The sequence below is a fragment of the Rhopalosiphum padi genome, chromosome 1, assembly GCF_020882245.1.
Source record: "Rhopalosiphum padi isolate XX-2018 chromosome 1, ASM2088224v1, whole genome shotgun sequence".
Taxonomy (NCBI): Eukaryota; Metazoa; Arthropoda; class Insecta; order Hemiptera; family Aphididae; genus Rhopalosiphum; species Rhopalosiphum padi.
In genome coordinates, this window is record NC_083597.1 from 59,115,632 (window position 1) to 59,135,856 (window position 20,225).

Genomic DNA, 20,225 nt, shown 5'->3' on the forward strand with positions numbered 1-20,225 from the left:
GTGTTTTATAGGTATAGTTGTTGTACCAATTGCATTATAATACTTATATATATATACACTGTCTATATTATGCAGTTGCAGTATTATATTTTATTAGTCACGAAACAATTAGGCAGATATAAATATCTGAACTATGATGAAAATTCGATTTCGCCTAATACTTAGCACTCGGGTTACAGTGGTTAAACAATCAAAATTGAACACTAGAAAAAGGAGATTTTGTACTGTGCATCATCGTTTTTATTTTTTTGATATCAGAACAACAAAGAAAAGTTACATTTTGAAACAACATGAACTTTTTCCGTACTTGTGATATCAAAAAATTAAAAACGATGTTGCTCATACAATGACTTCCTTCTTACCTATATATTTTGGGTTGTTGGACTACAGTCCTAGTGGTGGTTCTTGCTCTCGTGAAACGGTTTTTACTATTTTGTACGCGTTTATTATTGTATATAAGACGGATGAGACAACCGCAAATTCGGATGTGATGGGTGTGGTGATATTCCTTTTATAAAGACGAATGCTATTGTGAGATTAATGATAATTGATAACAATATTATTCATTATTGATATTGTTATAAACTTATTATAACTTATCAGGCACGTATACAGGGGGGGGGGGTTGTGGTTCAAACCCTCCCCAAAATATTTTCGAGTAACGAGGAGAAAATTGTTTTATTATGTTGCGGCACAATTTGTATTCCTAAATTTTATAACCCCTCCCCCACAGACATTTTTTTTTTGTATATGTGCCTGTAATTTATTATAATATTACATTGAAAACAATGTTGTCAATATATTATTTATACGAATTAAAAATAATAATAATAATAATAATAATATCGTAGCCCGCGTATTACATAATATTATTATTATTATTATCATTACGGTTATCGGGGCCAAGTCGATTTTCCTTGCGCGTCCCCCCGACCCGCCGAAGAGCACCCGAGCGTGTGCGTGTCGGTGTGCGTGCACCCCGCGCTTCCCCCCCCACGACGAACGTTACACGCTGCCGCCGCCAAAACATCCAACAGCGCTGCCGATACAATGTAACCGCCGACCATTGGTTGCCGGTGACCCGCCGGGGGGCGCGGTTTCCACGCGCGCACTGCGACCGTCGCAACTCTGCCCGCAGCTGCCGCGCGGTTAATCAGACGGTCGCGCGGCGCCGGTGATACGAAGAGAAACGATCGGCCGGCCAAGAGGTCATCGCTCGTCGAGACGCACGACGGATTACCGGCGCGAAAACCGCCGCCGCTGCGAATCGTCGTCTTCATCCGTTTATACTTATTATACTCGACCCGCTTCCGGCGGCGATGCATACAGAGCGATTCGCCGAGCGCGATGCTCAACCCCCTTTTTTTTTTTTCCGCCGTCCGATTTTCGAAATCTTTAAATTTAATTAAATACCATCATATAATTTACTTTTAAATTCTTGATGAGTTTTTGCTTTACGCGCGACGACAACGAGTGCGTCCCCCGGAGATTCAGCTAGACTTCTGTTTTTCAAACGATAACCTCATCCCCTCCCTCTCTTTTCCCATCGCAAACCACGTAGTAAATGTTTTTTGGAGAATTACGATGATGTAAACTTATGCTGTATTCACTATTTGTTATGTACCATATATAGTTACTGACGATGATAGGTCCACGATAACTATATATTAGAAGGAAAAAGGATATTTGACAATTTTAGTAATTTATGTTAAGAATTAACCATTATTTATAATCGGTAAAAATATGGTAAAAGTATAATAAATAATATAGATCAGATTACAGGTTATTATATTATATGTATAGATTACCTACATTTATTTTATATTTTCGTATAAACTAGTTTAATAACTTAAAAACTAATTGTTCGAACATTTTTAATTAAATACTTTACAGTATTATTAATTATTATTATTCGCTATTATCCACTAAACAGTTTTTACTTAACAATAAAAAAAGGGGGAGAGGTTCTCATTTTAAAACAATAATTTTGTATCGCCACACAGTATTCTCCTTAGGTAGTAAATAGTAATTAAAACAAATCTATATAATTTCAAATTATGTGATCTTTAAGTATCTATAGGTATATTATGTATTTAAAAATTTCAAAAATCATAATTCGAATAAATTTATTATTAAATGAAAAATGCAAATAATGTTTGGAAAATCACCCTGTATGATGTACGTTAATTTTCACCTTCCCGCAATCAATGTCGATAACTGTAGCCACCATACAAATTTGGCAAGTCTGATATGTATATGATGATGTATATTTATATATATATATATATATAGTTTAGTTATATTATATATAGGCACAACTTTTCCACGCTAAACCCACTGATTGAACTACAGTTTTTGGTCTCTGACGCCCCTCGTTCACCCTTAGTTATACACTCACTCAGCCGCTTTAAGCATATATATTTATAATATATATATATATATATATATATTATATACATATATACGCGCGACGCGTAATCCAAACGCTACTCGCGCGATTGCGCACGATAAACCACGTCGAAGGTCTCCGCTCGCTTGTTGTATAACTGAGGAGGTTCCAGCGGTTATACAAAATGCCACTTAATAAATGGTATACATTTTACTCTATTGTATTGCACGGGCACTCAATATACATAAATATAGTGTAGAAAATCCGAGAATTTCAAATAACGAACTATAATATTGGCAATCAATGAGACGCATTTAATGTTTATAATATATTAACATTTGCTTAACGTATCATAGTTATATATATAAGGGTTGCAATGCGAACTTCTCACCAAATGTAGGTATAGGAATAGAAACACGCAGTTAACTATATACTATCGAGTGTATAGTTACCTTCGCAGTATAGAATTTCAGCAAATAACTTTAGCGAATTATTTAGCTATAATATATAGGTTCATAAAAAAACGCTGCTACCAAACAATGACACCTATGAATACATATGAATTCTTAAATAATAAGTTGTTATATCCTGCATAACAATTAACAGCGATAATACTTACATAGACACTAAATATGCATATACAATATAGCTAGCCCGGAATTGGCTACACGAAGATCTTTGCACTCGATGATCACAATATTCTAGCTATATATATATTTTTTTTCAATGATATTATACATAAATACATATGTATATACTATATATACTACTTATAAACATCAACTGTGAAGTGTTGTATTAATATATATGTATATTAAATAATTTAAATAATATACAAAATATGTGCCTATGAATATTGAATATGGAACAATTTATATAATGCATGCGAACAAAATATAATGTTTTTGAATATGTTTAGTAATCGTAATAGTTATGATCTATATGTCTGGCTGGATTTATTCATACGATATGATGACATATTAAAAGTACGATTATTATTAGAGACGTCTTCTATAATAGTAATTTTATTTTTAATTTGAGAACTAATTACTGTTCTGATCTTAAATTTATTTTAACGATCGTAAATATATATATAAGATTTGATTATCAATATTAAGTTATCGTAATTTTTGTTCAGCAATAACCATCTTTTAACGCGTTAATGCACATAAAAATAAAATATAATTACGTATAATTATCATTATAGCACTTATAGCAAGAGTGTGACAGTGATCGTAAAATTATTTATGTCTAAGTGTAATCAATATAGATAAACTCTTCAATTAATAAACGATATTATTAAAGAAATTAATAATATACACTATACAGTATATATAAATATTACTATTATTATTATAGTTATCTTCATTGACCTGCAATGACTGTTTTGAAATGCATTTTAAATTTTAATTCTATATAATTTTAATTACACAATTTATGTTAGATACCTAAATATATGAATACTGTAATTTTGTTGAAAATAATAAAATGTGGTCGATTAAAATGCGTTATAATTATTAGATTATAAAATTATACTTAGTACGTCATGAAGTTTAATTACTCAGAAGCTGGTCGTTCAAATGTCAATATAATAATATATATAGGTATCTATATAATGTTATTTATGTATGAACATTTTCAACAATAGATATAATATGTTTTCTACAGTTTATATAGTATGAAATCAATGACTATAATAAATTGTGCTTATCTACTATTATGCAGATAAATATGATAATATTTACATCTACATAATTAATTACCATAAACTATTAGTATACTATCCAACAACTATTACACATAGTCAAATATACGGTATTTGTATTAGATATTATTGTTGGCCGCTGTTGTGAGTTGTGACATGCTGCTGTGGACAAGAAATGAGTGAAAAATACGGGCTTACGTGTATTATACTCGTACATATATAGTACTACGAGCAGCCGTCAACGGTGTATATAAATCACAAAATGAATAATATTAGAAACACACCTCCTAAACACTTTTGTAAACGTTTTTGTTTTAAGTCCCTCCTGGTGCGTGTAGAAACACAATTTATATGTATATATTATATCAACTCGTTCCAAACTTAAATAGTTTATACAATATGTATATATATATATTATATTTTTATAGTATTATCGTTTATGTACCCGGCTTATTCCATATTGTCTTCGTCTTAATCGTGTCTACTTAACTTTCTAAACAAGAGAATTGATAATAATAAAGTATAGAATACCTTAGACACTGAAGTAATACTTAAATATAATACCTGTATTTGTATATAATCCATAATTACATTCTCAATTTAGATTTAGGTACATATTATTTTCAATGAATTAATAAATCAAATTAGATGATACTATTTACACTAATACACTATATAATACAATGTTTATATAATAACCTATCATGTATCTACAACAATAATTAATTAATTTGATATAATAAATTAGTTGTGGTTGTTTTTGTACAACGAATTTATTATAATATTATGTTCATCATTGTTATATTATATAAATATTTAAGTATACGAAATATACGCATAAAATATTCTTGTACCTATAAATAGATTTAAATAAAAAATATTTTCTTTCCATAAATGTGGTATCATAAATACTTGAAGTTGAGTATTTATATATATATAAATGGGTGTTCGTCATAACATATTTTGCTTCAATGGTTTTTTGAATCATTGAGCAACTATTGACACTGAATTATTATAGGTATGTGATTTATTTTATTGAATACACCTAGATATCTATATAATATATTTTAAAGAAAACAGTTGTGTTAGGATAGGTAACTTCAACCTAAAGATTCCTACCTTTTTTTATTCGATTATATTGCTCAAAGTGATTTATAAATAAGAATATACCTATTATAATACACTTGTTTATCCTTTATGGCAGTTTACTACTGTGTAAAGTATAGGTATATCGACATATCGTATGTAATAATAATAAGTAGGTACGTTCCAAATTTTAGTAAATTATATATAAAGTTTTATACCTAAATATATATATCCTTATATTGATATACAGGTTGACACAATAATATATCACGATAACCCCTATTTTTCTATTAATTATGCATTTATTCGAATTCTGATTTCTGAATTTTCAAGTATAAACTTAATTTTTTATGACATTTAAAGTATGGTCTTGTGTTGTGGCAATATTTTTACATTAAATTATTAATAATGATGATGCGAATATAGACATTTGTATATTTAGAGGTATAGGTACATATTATATAAATTGAAGAGATAAAAAAATATATATTATTATTACCATCAAGAGTACTATTATTAATTGTTATAAAAAACCAGTATAATATATATTTACAAGTTCTAAAAATAAGAATTTTAATAAATTCATATTGTATCTATACTTATAATATTATACTATAAACAACAGTTATTAGTGGGTATAATTGAATATGCTTGGCGAACCATCACGTGAAAAACAGCGGAGATGATTTATTTATATTTTGACACTATTACACTATATATAGGTATTAATGTATGATGTACCAATGAGTGTTATTATTATAAATACTTAGGCATTTTATAATATATATATATATATACAATATTATTCCAATATTATTAGTTGTAACGCGTGTATATAATAACTCATATATACATATACCACATACGTATGTATTAGATGCAGAAGCTATCTGTATATTAAACGCTTGTTGTTAGTTATACCACCGCAGACCTATAATATACTGCAGCTGTATAATAGGTATATACACCTCTTATGTGTATTTATAAGTCAAGAGACGATTTGACAGAATAGTTTGCGACTTCAAAGCATTGAGGTTTAAGGGCGGCGTGCATAATGTGCAGTGGGTGTGATACATTTATATTATATGTACATATTATATATAGTATAAGGATAATATATATATACACACAACGAGAAAGAGAGAGTGAGTGAGAGACAGAGAGAGAACGAGAGAGAGAAATAGACGGAGAACGAAAGAGAAAAAGAGCATTATATAATTATTTGCGTTTGCATATCATATACATATACTTATATATATATATATATATATATATATGGGTAATCTATGGTGGATATAAATAATGCGAGCGCGGCCACAGTGGTGGTTGGTTACGACGGTGGAGGGGCGGTAGACAGGAGTGTGGGAGGGTGATCGAACAATCCGCATTGAGGTTGCCACCGGTTATACAGTTGGCACAATCGGAAATTCGGAACTGCAGTTTGTCTCGGACCGGAGGGATGAGCGCGTACACAATATTATTACATGTATATAATATAATACAAAGGACGATTTGATCACCTAGCCGTTGCCACCGTTGCCGCCGCCGCCGTTTGTCTTTTACCGCACGCCCATTCGGCGGGATCGTGCCCACACCCATCGAATTCGGGACGGCCACGCCCCCCGCATCGGCGGCCACCGCCGCGCCGCCGCTACCGACGCAGTCGTCGTCGGCTCAGTGATAATATCGCGCGCCACACGTCAACGTGAACCAATTATACATCGCTACCGTCGCAATCGCCGCCGCCGCCGCAACCGTTGTCGCCGTCGGCATCACGTTCGCGCACACGCCTAACCTGCTGTTTACCGATTACGTTTCCTGGGCGTATAATAATACCGTTTGTATTTTTTTTTGTTTTTTCGTTTTTGCACTCGCGAGAGTAGTTTTTATTTTTTATCAGCGACGTTCTCGAATATATACCCGAATATAAGCGGCGACATTATCGATATACGTATACTTGTCGTTTGTTGTTTAATCTGACGAGCCGGTTTCCGTCGTCGTACATGACGTGCGAGACTGTGGCCAAATGTGCTGCGTGGTGATTGGCACCGCCGGCATGCAGGACAACGATCACCATCACCACCACCACCACCACAACCGTCATCAACAGCACCAGCACCACCACCGCAGCAGTAGCACCAGCAGTAGCGGCAGCGGCAGCATCAGCGGAAGTGCTCTGGCCACTACGTCCCCGTCTTCCGCCGCCGCGGCCGCAGCAGCCGCCGTGTTCCTGCCCGTTTACGACTTTAGCCGCCGGTACCAGGCCGCCCTGGACTCGGCGGTCATGCACCAGGTCGTCAGCCCGCTGGACTTGAGAGGCGTCGGCGGCGGTGCGGGCGCCGCGTCCGCCGCGATGGTGCAGGCCGGCTCGACCGCGGCGTCCGTGTCGCCGCCGTGCAGCGTCGGCTCGGCCGAGACGACCGACGTGAACGTGGACTCGGCCGACGACGACGACGATTACGACGCGGCAGTCGTGGCGGCCGGATGCAACGACAACAACAACGGTGGCGGCCGCCGCAGCAAGACGACGTCGCCGGGCGCGCAAGACGGCGGCGCGTGCAGCGAGGACGGCGACAAAGCGTCGGCCGCCGGCAACGGGTCGCCCGTCAAGCCGCCGTACAGTTACATAGCGCTGATCACCATGGCCATACTGCAGTCGCCGCACAAGAAACTCACGCTCAGCGGCATCTGCGAGTTCATCATGTCCCGGTTCCCGTACTACCGCGACAAGTTTCCGGCCTGGCAGAACTCCATCCGGCACAACCTGTCGCTCAACGACTGCTTCATCAAGATACCCCGGGAACCCGGGAACCCGGGAAAGGGCAACTACTGGACGCTGGACCCGATGGCCGAGGACATGTTCGACAACGGCAGCTTTCTGCGCCGGCGTAAGCGGTACAAGCGCATGCAGGCCCCCTCGGACTTTTTCATCCATCGCGGCGACCACCATCACCAACACCACCCGCACCATCACCATCACCACCCGCACCACAATCATTTCGCGGCCGCGGATCCGTACTCGGTGTTGCACCACCACCATCACTACCCTTACCACCATCTCGGACCGCCGCCGCTGCCGCCACATCCTTCGCAGGGCCAGGCACAGCCCCTGCAGGGATCGCAGTCACAGCAACATTCGCCGCAGCCGCCGACCTCGTCCGCGCCCGCCATGCAACCGTTACAGTTACCGGCCGCCGAGCTGGCGCGCATAACGTTCGGTCTGAATCTGCTGCACAACGGACAGGTGGCCGCCGCCGCAGCGGCCGCTGCTGCGGCCGCGGCGTACAAACCGCAACAACTATCGCAGCCTCCGCTGGTGACGCACCAGCACGGCAATCTGATACAGCCGTCGTACGCGACCACCGTAGTGGCCGGCGGCGGTCGGTTGGCGGTCAAACAGCCGTCCACCGGGTTCAGCATCGACTCCATAATGGGCAAGAGGCCGTCGCCCGCGCCGCCGGCCAACGTGTCGCCGGCCCGGCACGGTGGCCGTCACCCACTGCAGCAGCGCGAGCCGGACGACGATGACGACGACGACGACGACCGCAACGGCCACGAACACCGCAGACACCACGACGCCGCGGTCGCCTCGCCGCAGCCGCCGGTCCGGCCGAATTTCGATTCGGCGTTCACGCCGCTCCAGCAGACCACGTGGGCCAGGTGATGAAGCGGCCGCCTCCGCAGTCATGTGTCACTCGACGCATGACATCATAATGTATAATTATAAATTGTATTCTCCGCATATTGTATTATACCGTTTCGTTATGCGGAGGCATTGGTGCCGATCGATCGCGGTACCAACAGTTCGTCAGAGGTAAACAAACATTATCATTTATATAATTAATTTATTGAATTATTGGTCACATTTGATTGTATTTAATTATTGGCAGTAATCAGTATATGGTAATCATCATAAGCTAACAGTATATCATAATGATATAATTCTCTATAATATATAGTAATCGATTAACCTTATATATATATACATGTACCTAACCTACCTATATATTATGCAATTATTATGATAAGTATTAATTAATTTATGTATTCATTATGATCACTGATTAAACAATGATTTTTTCTATTCAAAAATTCATTGTTATGAATATCGAGAAACAAATATAAAATGAGATTAAAAAAAATAAAATCAAAATCGAGTTTACGCTTTTCTCAACAAATTAATCAAACAAGAGTTTTCAGTAAAATGATTATAAAATTCATCACAATAATTAATAAATATCTATAATTTTCGATAACCGGTATGATTCGATACTTAAAAAGCTAATGTATTGCAAAAGAATCAATTTTTTCGACAATTTTCGTTTTGTTGTAATAACATTTGTTTCATTAATGCATATTGTAAAAACTAGTCGTCCGTATAATTACTGACAAATTACAGTCTTACATTATTTATATTTATGTAATTATATTTACTTACTAATAAGTCGAAACGGTAGGTCTTAGGGCTTAGCACTTAATAGATAATTGTATTTAAATCATCAATTAATAGTATTATGTTATTACTCTTATGATAGATTTCGGGTGTAAGTGCGTCGTAACATTTGTCAATATGGTATGGATGTGTCAAATTTTAATTCTGAGTGGAGACACGGATGTTTCAGCTTATATTTATAAACATAATATTTTGTAATTGATTTATATAAATATATACCATATTACATAGTATATGTTGAACTAATTATCGTCAAAAACAATTAATATATTATAATAATATAATAAAAGACATCACCCGGAAAAAAATGAATAAACATATAAAATACAGTGCTATAAACGATGTATTTCGGTTTAAGTATAACACAATCCACCTGGGTAAAAACAATAAATTTAAAACATTTTTCGAGTCTTAGGGAATCTACATCGATACGACTTTTTTGATATCGTTCAGTAGTTTCTGAGATTAGCACGCTCAACAATACGTCATACAAGTATTATAAATTATCATGTTTAGTGTAATATAGGTATAATTGAGGTAAATATTATGATAGTAAATGTAAAATTTTTGTTATTAAATTTCATTTATAACTTATATTACTTACCGTAGATCGAAGTTAATAAGTTTATTGTACCTATAACTAGCTAGTTTATACTCACTCAAAATATTTTAACATTTTAACTATGACGTATGAAAAATTATGATTTAGGTAAAGGCGGAATGTTACAAGTTTTTACGATTAATATTAGTTTATTCTTACAATGTCGTCAATATTTATTTTTTAAACACTTATAAAAAATGATGTGGTTTATGGTTTACGCTAAACTTTTATTTAATTTTCAGTAACAAAAATACTTACAGACCTTATTAGTTATTAAAATTAAAAATATATGAAATTCCAACAACAAAATAATTTGTACATTTGCAGAATATTGATGTCTTGATATTATAAAATCAAAATCTGACGGTTATAAACAAATATTGTAACTATTAATTTTCGATTCCTTTAGAAAAAACTTATGATGATCTTCATTGCAATATATTTTAAAGATTTTTGTTAAAAAAACAAAATGTTATCCGCATAAAATAAATAAAAAAGCCAAACATTTTAATGTCTATAGCTAATAGGTAGGTATAAACTATAAATAGCTTAAGAAGAGTAAAATATTTTGAAATTTTAGCACGACTAGCAGCTAAAATGGATATTTGATAAACATTTCAAGTACAGTTGTTTCTACGGTCATTAATTTTTAAATTATAACAAAGTACTAAATAACATTTACTGTGAAGTTTTAACCCCACATTTTCCACAAAGCGCTAAATATATATCAAGTTTACTTCCAGAAATAATTATAATATAGATGAATATTAAAGCGGATTTTCTTGTAATGCTATTGCTCAAAAAGGTAATGACAGACACATACACAAAAAAAATAAATAAAAATATATACCGTTGTAAAACCAATAGGTACATTTATCGCTTTACTCCGAATATAAAATTACGTAGGTAAATAATATTATTTGTAATAGAAATTCAATTCTACAATCTATAGAACTTTGTTCTAATAAAACTATTGAAAATTCTATTATATATTATGAATTGAGACATGATTGGTTTACTATACTGTACCAAATGTATTATTAATTCATCGGTAGTATGAAAAGACGTGAAGTGTTTAGTATTTGTATAGGTATCCCTGATAATTCTGACATCTGATAATTTGGTTTTTAATATTGGCCATATTTCCAATATTAATCGTCTTATAATATACCGTACCACCTACTTTAATAATTAAAAATGTAATAATTATAAATAGGGAGGTACCTATTTTAAATATAATGTATTGTACATGTTAATATAAGTACAATTGTTGTATTGTGTTATCATAGGTTGCCGATATTTTTTATAACAAATACAATTAATTAGTTTTGTAATGATTTAAACATAACTATAATTCGTGTTAACATTTTATTTTTCAGCATTAGAAAATCGAAGATTTATAAAGCCGACATGCAACGAATTGCACTGATGCATAGCCAGTGTCGATTTCTCATCTAGTCCCAATTTGTCCAACAACCCTTATACAGACGTATAATATATACAATACTTATATAATAAACATATTATACTTATTTATATCTTAAAAATATGATTTAGTATAAATACGATAAAGTAATAATAATAAAAATAATAGTGCAATACATTTTAATTATTATAGAATCTATTGATATTATTATTATTATCATTATTATCTATCAAAAACACTATTATAATATTATTGTACATAGCCTATATCTTATCATATATATTTATATATGATTCTTGTTACCAAATATTCTTATCATATTATTGTTTTATTATTATTATTATTATTTGTATTGTCGTAGTCTTTAGAAGACATGTAGAATACTGTGTAAATACTTATTATTATTATTATTATTATTATTATTATTGAACGTTTGTAGAGAAAAACGGAATGTAAAAATTCTTAAACTTATATAATTATATTAATTTATTAAAGATTCGCCGTTTATATATTACATAATGATATAATGTTATTAAACGTATTCTTTGTACACCTATACATTATATATATATATATTATATATGTATGAATGATGATAAAATATAATTGTATGTTTAGGTACGTCACATGATTATGTTATATATATATATATATACATATTATGTATATTAAACAAAGTGAGTCAGTTAGTGTAATGTATATCTATTTTAAGTGCTGTGTTATTTTAGAACAATAAGAGAAAACGTTTAAAATAAAAACAATAAACGATCGTTTCGTTAAAATAAAATTAGTATATATTTATTCCTCTTTACCAACCACCAACTTGAGTGTCGAGACCGTCCTTCGTCCTGGCCGTTTTCTTCTGGTGCGTACTATACAGACGCACTCACTAAGTCTCTGTCACACACACGCGTAGATACTCATCAACACATACACAACTCCACTAAAAATACATATTACATAACACGGGCGATACGAGACACGTGACGACGTGTTTACAAGTAGGTACTGCGCTACTGTTATTATACTGCTGCAGGACAACCACCCTATAGTTATAGGCCGATGACAATATTATTGTATTATAACTTGAGATTAAGTTTTCCTTATGCATACTACCGTACCCTTGTCCGATGCGCATTTTCAGCTGAATGAAAATCAATATTTCAAAAATTTAATATACCTATTTTTATTTTTTTACAGTATGTTATAGTGCGTTTTACTATATTTGCAATATTAAAAAAATATATAATGTATACGTAGAATAACACTTGTATATAGTTATGCATAATGCAGAACATTATTAACCAATGTTTTAATACATCGAAAAAAATATATAATTTAACTAATTCTATATATTTCGTTGCACGTAATTGAACCACTTTTTCCATTAACTATATAATATTTGCAATGTCTTACATTTTTGTAATTGAATTTTGCTGATTTATATCAGTTATTATTAACAAATGGACTCGCAGATTGTCTGCAAAAATTATTAACTATTACAATTATGTATCTATTACATTTTCAGTTTATCTGTGCATGCTTTATTAAACTGTTTTATTATTAAACTTTATGTGCAGACTGAAAACGGTTTATTTTTGAAGCTGAAAAGTGGAACTAGAATTTGTATAGCACCATTGCTAAAAAGTAGGTAGAGTCGTGGAGAGTACTTATAAGTATAACTACATCTACAAGTATAATGAAAATACACGAAAGTTAGAAATCAGAAATTCCTAATAAATATACAAAAAAATATTTATGATGACTTAAATTATTTGTATAATCAGAATAAAATCTTTAAAAGATTGTGTTCACTATGTAAAAGTGTAAACAACATAACGATTTAAATATTGTATTTTATATTTTAACTACTTAAAACATTATGTAAGATACGTTTCCAACTAAAATTGTATTTTGGATCCACAAATATGCATACTGTTACTGATATGCATAACTTATGAAGTCCTAACGTATGTGTCACTATGATTAGCTCAACGGCCGGTTATACAATGACTTAATAAACATTATTTTATACCTATCATGATATTATTATAATGTTGCTGTAACTCAGTTGCCGTCGCGTCGCGTCAAATCCGTGTAATCTTTTTTGATTATGCCCGCCGCGCGACGTTTTGTTTTTACATTGTCTGACGGCTAAGTTTTATTTTTTCTACATATGTATAGCATGATAGTTTAATAATAAAATTATGCTAGACGGATGGGCACAGTACTTTTTTGTGGAATACAATACCAAAATACTAACGATTATAATAACGGCAAAGAAATATTTTAATAACTTTAATTCACTATAATAACAGTACATTTTATAATTATAATTTTTACAAGATAATAAATAGCTTACTTTATTGAATAAATTTGAAAAAAAAAATTAAACAGGTTAACATTTAATATTAAATACAATTTTATAAGTTGTAAACTTAATTATGCCAAACGATATTTTATATACTTACTATATATTTTAAAATTTAAAATTTAAAATAGTAAAAGAAATATTTATCATGACATATCATTAGCAACGAACTATTTTTTAAATCGTTATAATCAATTATTATCTTAAATTATTTTTTTGTGCCTCGTAAAATAATTATATTAAAGTATTAGACTATTATACCTTGGTTGTTATTAAACCGTTTATTATATTCTCGCTAAATGCACTCACTAGTCACTACCGTGTAAATATATAATTGTTTTGGTTGTTGTTGTTTTGTTTTGTCTATTAACATAATAACTTATTATCAGCTAGTTTTATAATATCACAATAGGGAGTAAACATTATTAAGTAATTTAAATTTGTATGATTTTAGAATTTCATTAAACGTCTAAATTGTTGTTATGTTGCAATAATAATTCAGCTTTATTTACACGCCTCATATTTTCATGAAAATATCATAATCACGTGAGATATTAGATATTTAAAAACATAAAAATATTAGAATATGTCTAAATAATAATAAATAAATGTCTTGAATAATATAATATTAAGCTATTGTACACATTTTTAAATAGAGAAATAGAGAAATTTAGGGGTAAAGTATATTTTATAATTATATAATTTTATTTATAAATAATATCGGTAAAAACATTAAAAACATATGCACTCAATTCTTGTATTTATCATTATTTTTATTTTACCGTAATAAATTTTATAACGTTTAGAAAGAAAGATAATAGAAGTCGGTGTAATTATTTTAATATGTACATAATTTAATAAAATAATTATACGCTATATAATATACAACTTTACTGCCGTTTAAAATACACACAAATGGATATAGTGTACCTATACTATATATCTACCTATTTATACGGCTATAATATATTATATGTTTTATAGTATGACGTCATATATGCGTTTGTGTTAACAGTAAATGAATTACTAAAACATTATTATTGATGCTAATGTTCAATTATTAGTTCGATCAGTAAACGCACTCAAAATTGTTTATTTATTTATATTAATCCTTTTGGAGATACACATAGAGAGAAATACCGTTGATTTGCGAGGGTAGGTATACCATCCCTCTCCATTTGTACACCCATAAATGTATAGATGTCGGCCTAAAGTCGTATATCTGTTGCGTGCAGCGTAAGAGGGTTAATCGTCTGTACCGTTTTATTTTTTTTTCTGTAGGTATATACGAAAACTGTGTGTAAAATTAAGAGCGGACTGTACTGTTCATTTTGCCAATCCAATCGACACAATAGACGCACAAATGCAGCAAAGAATTTTCACATAATTCAATGTCTGCAGCTGCCGCACTGGTCCATTTCTATCATTAAACATTAGGATTGTTTGAAAGAGATTCTTCTTCTCGTTCTATATATAGGTATGCTTACGTCACGTAACGAATCACGATTCATTAATTTTGATTTTTTTTTTATATCTATATCTATACCTTTCTCTGTTGTGCACAGCAAAATCATTTATAATTTAGATTTTAGAAATGCATTTTATTTTATTATTATTTCAACTGTAACTATAATATATTTTAAAACTTAAAATTACAAAAATAAAATGTTTGATATTTATATTAAAACAAATACGTATATTACTGTAAAATAAACCTGTCTCCATTATTAAAAATTGTTAACTACAATATAACGAAAAACGGACAAAATTTCAAAGAAATGTAAATTAAAGTGGTTTCAATATTATTGAAGTTTTGCAAAAAAAAAAAAAATACTTATCGCATTACGTTTAAATTTGATACAAAAATCTATAACGACTGTCCTGCAACTGAGCAAGTAAAACAAGACAAATGACACAAATTGGCACAAGCTTTGCCACAGGTCGCATGTATAGTCCGGATTTTAAATAGTTTTTTTTACTTCTTATCATCTACGTGTATACTGTATATACATCGCTTATTTCATATTATAAATTTATATATATATATATATATTATGTATTATGTATATATTATTATGTAAATATCATAAGCCAGCTAACGGCTAACGGTTATTATGACTGTATTATATTGGTACGCACAAACGCATACGGGACAAGCGTCGTAATAATGTTTGTGGAATCGAATGTATAATATATATATAATATTTACGATATTCTTAATAGTCTAGTGGCATCGTTTACTGAAACCTTACGATAGAATTGCAAAGTAAACTAAGACTTATAAAATATATATTGTAGTGACTAGTGGAAACCTTATATTTGTATACAAGAAAATTGAACTAGCATCGCAATAAACCTTATGATATTATGACACAGTCAAAAAAAAAACATAGGGTGATGATATTATTACAATAATTATTTACGTGCATATAATGTGCCTAATACTGTTGATAATAATATACAAAAAATATTACATAGGTAACATCATTATATTATTACAATATAATCATCAGTAAACCTGCAGCTCTCCTACTATTTCTATGTACCTACTCGCCTTCTATATAAATTATAAGATTTACATAACTATTGATGACTAATGACTACTACTAAATTAAAATTAAAAATTTAACTTCTAAAATAACTGGATCGGTATAACAGACTTTTAAAAACAAATTATTTTAGACAAAACAAAAAAAAAGTTAAAAACTAAAATAAACAATGATTTTAAATAAGTACATTAACAATTTTTCAATATTATGTTCAAAGTTATATTATATTGATAAGACAAAAATATTTTGATGAAAAACAATTGTTATAGGCTACACATGCATGTTTATATAATAGGTATATAAAACGACGATAAATTGTAATTTATCTTATACGTTAAATTAATCTTTACAGGATTGTACACTTAATATGTGTGTATCAATTTCGTTGTATGTTTATACTTTATATTATAATATTTGTTGAATGTTTAAGAATATTTTATAGGTACTTCCAAGTAACCAATAGATAAAAAACTTCCAACTCAATAATATAATTTGTATTTTATATCTACCTAAACTTTTCAATTTCATAAATGATAGCCAAATTGGAATTTTTGTATAACGTATACTCTATACTCTATACGTATATATTATATATAAATTATTCAGTAAAGAATGAATAATCGAATTTCAAACGAGTGTGCCATCGAGTTAGGGGCAATATAACTTAACTTAATAATGTAAAAATAAATACTTACGAACAATCAGTGACTTGTGGTCACCTTTAACCTGCTATAAATGTATTAATTTTTAGTATAATATTTTTGTGGAATTTAGTCAATTTAAGTAAACCAATTGAGTGTTTTGTAGTCTTAAATTTAACCGCATGCGCCTATGTGCAAGACAATTCTAATTATCTATTTTAAGCTTCAAGACACAAATGATCAACTTATTTATATATTATAAGCAGGTCTAAGTAAAAATTTAACTATTTCAATAAATACTAAATTATTTAATATAATACTCAAACTGTTTATTTTTTAAGCTTAATTTACATTTTGATAGTATATTATATATAAAATTATCAATGATTTTTAAATCGAAAGCATTTTAGTTTTTTTGATTCGAGGATGTTTTATCATACAGTTTGATCTATTGTATTTGTAGAATTACATTGCAATAATATAATATCTATCATCACTGATACTTAATTTTTTTTTCTCTACACAATATTGTTTGTGGAGTGCTCTTATAATATTTTATGTTATTATAATATTATTTGTATCTACAACTTATACAGTTATACATAAGTATTATTTTATTAAAATATCATGTTTATTTACCTATATGTGGTGTGTGTATACGTGTTATAGAAAGCTGTATACATTGTATTGTAACTCGTAAATAGGTTTACTTAACGAACCTTTATATAATATATGCCTATTATGTACTTATGATATTATGCAGTAAAGGATCAACCGAATTTCTTATATGTACGACTTCTCAGATATCGAATTTCATACCCACTAGAAGAATCATTGCAAATTATATACGATATCATATAATATTATAGTTAAATAAATTATAAATTTTAATTGAGAAAATGCACATAAAATTATATTTTCATTTTTTTTTTTATTTTTTTTCATTTCATAGTATTTATGATATTTCTTATGATTGTTTTGCAACTCGTAATAATAGTGATCATTATTATTTTGGCGAAGCAAGACGTCACCATGCAATTTAAAATATTAGCCAAATCATATTATATACATTTCAGTATAAGGCACATATAGTTACTATAGCAATTTTAATTGTGATAATTATTATTATAATAGTTTTAATATTGTTCCGTTATCCCAAAATTCTGTCGTGTTATATTTTTCTATTTATTGCTTTATGATATATTATATACCCTCTTCTTAATTCTTAAATTTAAAATCGTTATTATTTAATCATTTTTTGTTATAGTTAATTACTTGTAATAACTTGTAATAATATACTATATATAACTGTAATACCTTTAATAATTTATACATAGTAAATAATAATTTACATTATGTTACTGCGTGTATGAATGAGTGAGCGCCAAGTGAGCACTGAGTACTGAGTGGGAGGAAATAAGAGACATAAATAAGAATACGCCGGGCTTTAGGTGTGGTAAGAACAAGCATGTTACTGAATGCTAGATATGTCTTTAAAATTGAGGGAGCCCTAAAGAGAAAAGTAACAAATAGTTATGGCATAGGCGCAACTAGACCTCTAAAACGTGAGGTGCTACAACACTCTTTAGTACCTGTACCTATATCTAATTGCTTATTTTTCTCAGTCTTCCCGGTGTATTCTTACAAGTAGTGTTCTTCTCGATGGTTATAACTATATTAATTGTTGAACCTACTTTGCTGCCTCTTCTTCTAAATATATCTTGCAATAAGCTTTGGACATTTTTTAACGATTTTATAAATCGTTAATTTTTAATAATTCATTTATTATATACTCATAAATAAAATATAAAACAGTAATTCATTGTGTAAATATGATTTTCAATTTATTCATATTTTAATAACAAAAAAGCTCGCCTAAAAGGCTAACAACATTATACATTTTGATTATAAAAAAAGTGTAAACAAATGAAACACAAATTAATTTCAGAAAAAACTTGCCATATGGGCCAACAGTAGATATAGGTAACACGTTTTGATAAATAAAACAGTGTACAAAACGGTATAAACAATTTTGATGAGTAGAAAAGTTGAACGAATGAGTTATAAAAAAAAAAATTCCGGGAAAAAAATTTGCCATATGGGCTAACAAAGTATATAATATGAAGGAAAAAAGAATTGAATTTTGAATAAGAACAATACCAGAAAAAACATGAAATGATAATAAACAAATAACAAAGATGAAAACAAAAAAAAAACGTCGACAGGACGACACGAAATCAGGCAAGGGGGGGGGGGATACGAGATGGCGATTGGGTGCAAAAAAGCAATGTACTATAAAAGGCCACTGGTCGCCTCCGCGACGTTTTCCGACCGGCCCACGAACAGACGAAGGTCACGAGATCGTTTCGCTCGGCCGCACGATGCGACGACCACTGGACGGCAAGGCGAGGCCCGACAGCTTCGGCCCGCGGGAGCGATGGTTGACGGCGAGCGGCTAGTGCGCGATGTCGTGCGCGCGTCAGACGGCGGTGCGGACGGCGACTGTCGGACGAGCGACGGACACCAAACCGGCACGGGGCGAGCGAAGAATATTTGAGCCTGCGGAATCGGCGGCCACCGGGTGGACGCAACCCGGCCGGCTCCGGTTCGCCTCGCGACGAAAAGAAGAGTGATGCTCTCCCCCCCGCCGCTGGCGTTTCCCGTTGTCGGCCGCGTCTGTCCACCGGCGGTGACAGCCGCGGAGTCGCGCGCCACCGGATCCTGTGAAACGCACAGTCTCCACGGGTCCGGCGCCGCTGACGTCCGTGTTCCTGGCTCAAAACAATCGTCACTCACCCGGTGCCAACAAGTCTCCGCCGCCTGCGTCGTGACGAGTCGCCGACCGCAGTGCCGCCGTCTGACAGGGTGTACCGCCGGGGCGGGATCGTTGCCCACGCCGGTACCGCTAGCCGTTCGCCGTCGTCAACGTCCACCATCGTTCCGCACACGGACCGAAAGCCGTCGGGCGCCCGCCATACCGCCGCGGTGATCAGCCGCATCGACG

At 32.4% G+C, this 20,225-nt stretch overlaps 1 protein-coding gene across 1 annotated transcript; it reads left to right on the plus strand.

The window, feature by feature from the left end:
- Window positions 1–6,645: 6,645 nt before the first annotated feature.
- LOC132917690 (forkhead box protein D3-like) lies at window positions 6,646–12,167 on the plus strand. Its single transcript, XM_060978542.1, has 2 exons — window positions 6,646–8,994; window positions 11,614–12,167. Exon 1 carries the CDS (start codon window positions 7,207–7,209, stop codon window positions 8,842–8,844), a length of 1,638 nt encoding a protein of 545 aa, XP_060834525.1. The 5' UTR covers window positions 6,646–7,206; the 3' UTR covers window positions 8,845–8,994; window positions 11,614–12,167.
- Window positions 12,168–20,225: the final 8,058 nt, after the last annotated feature.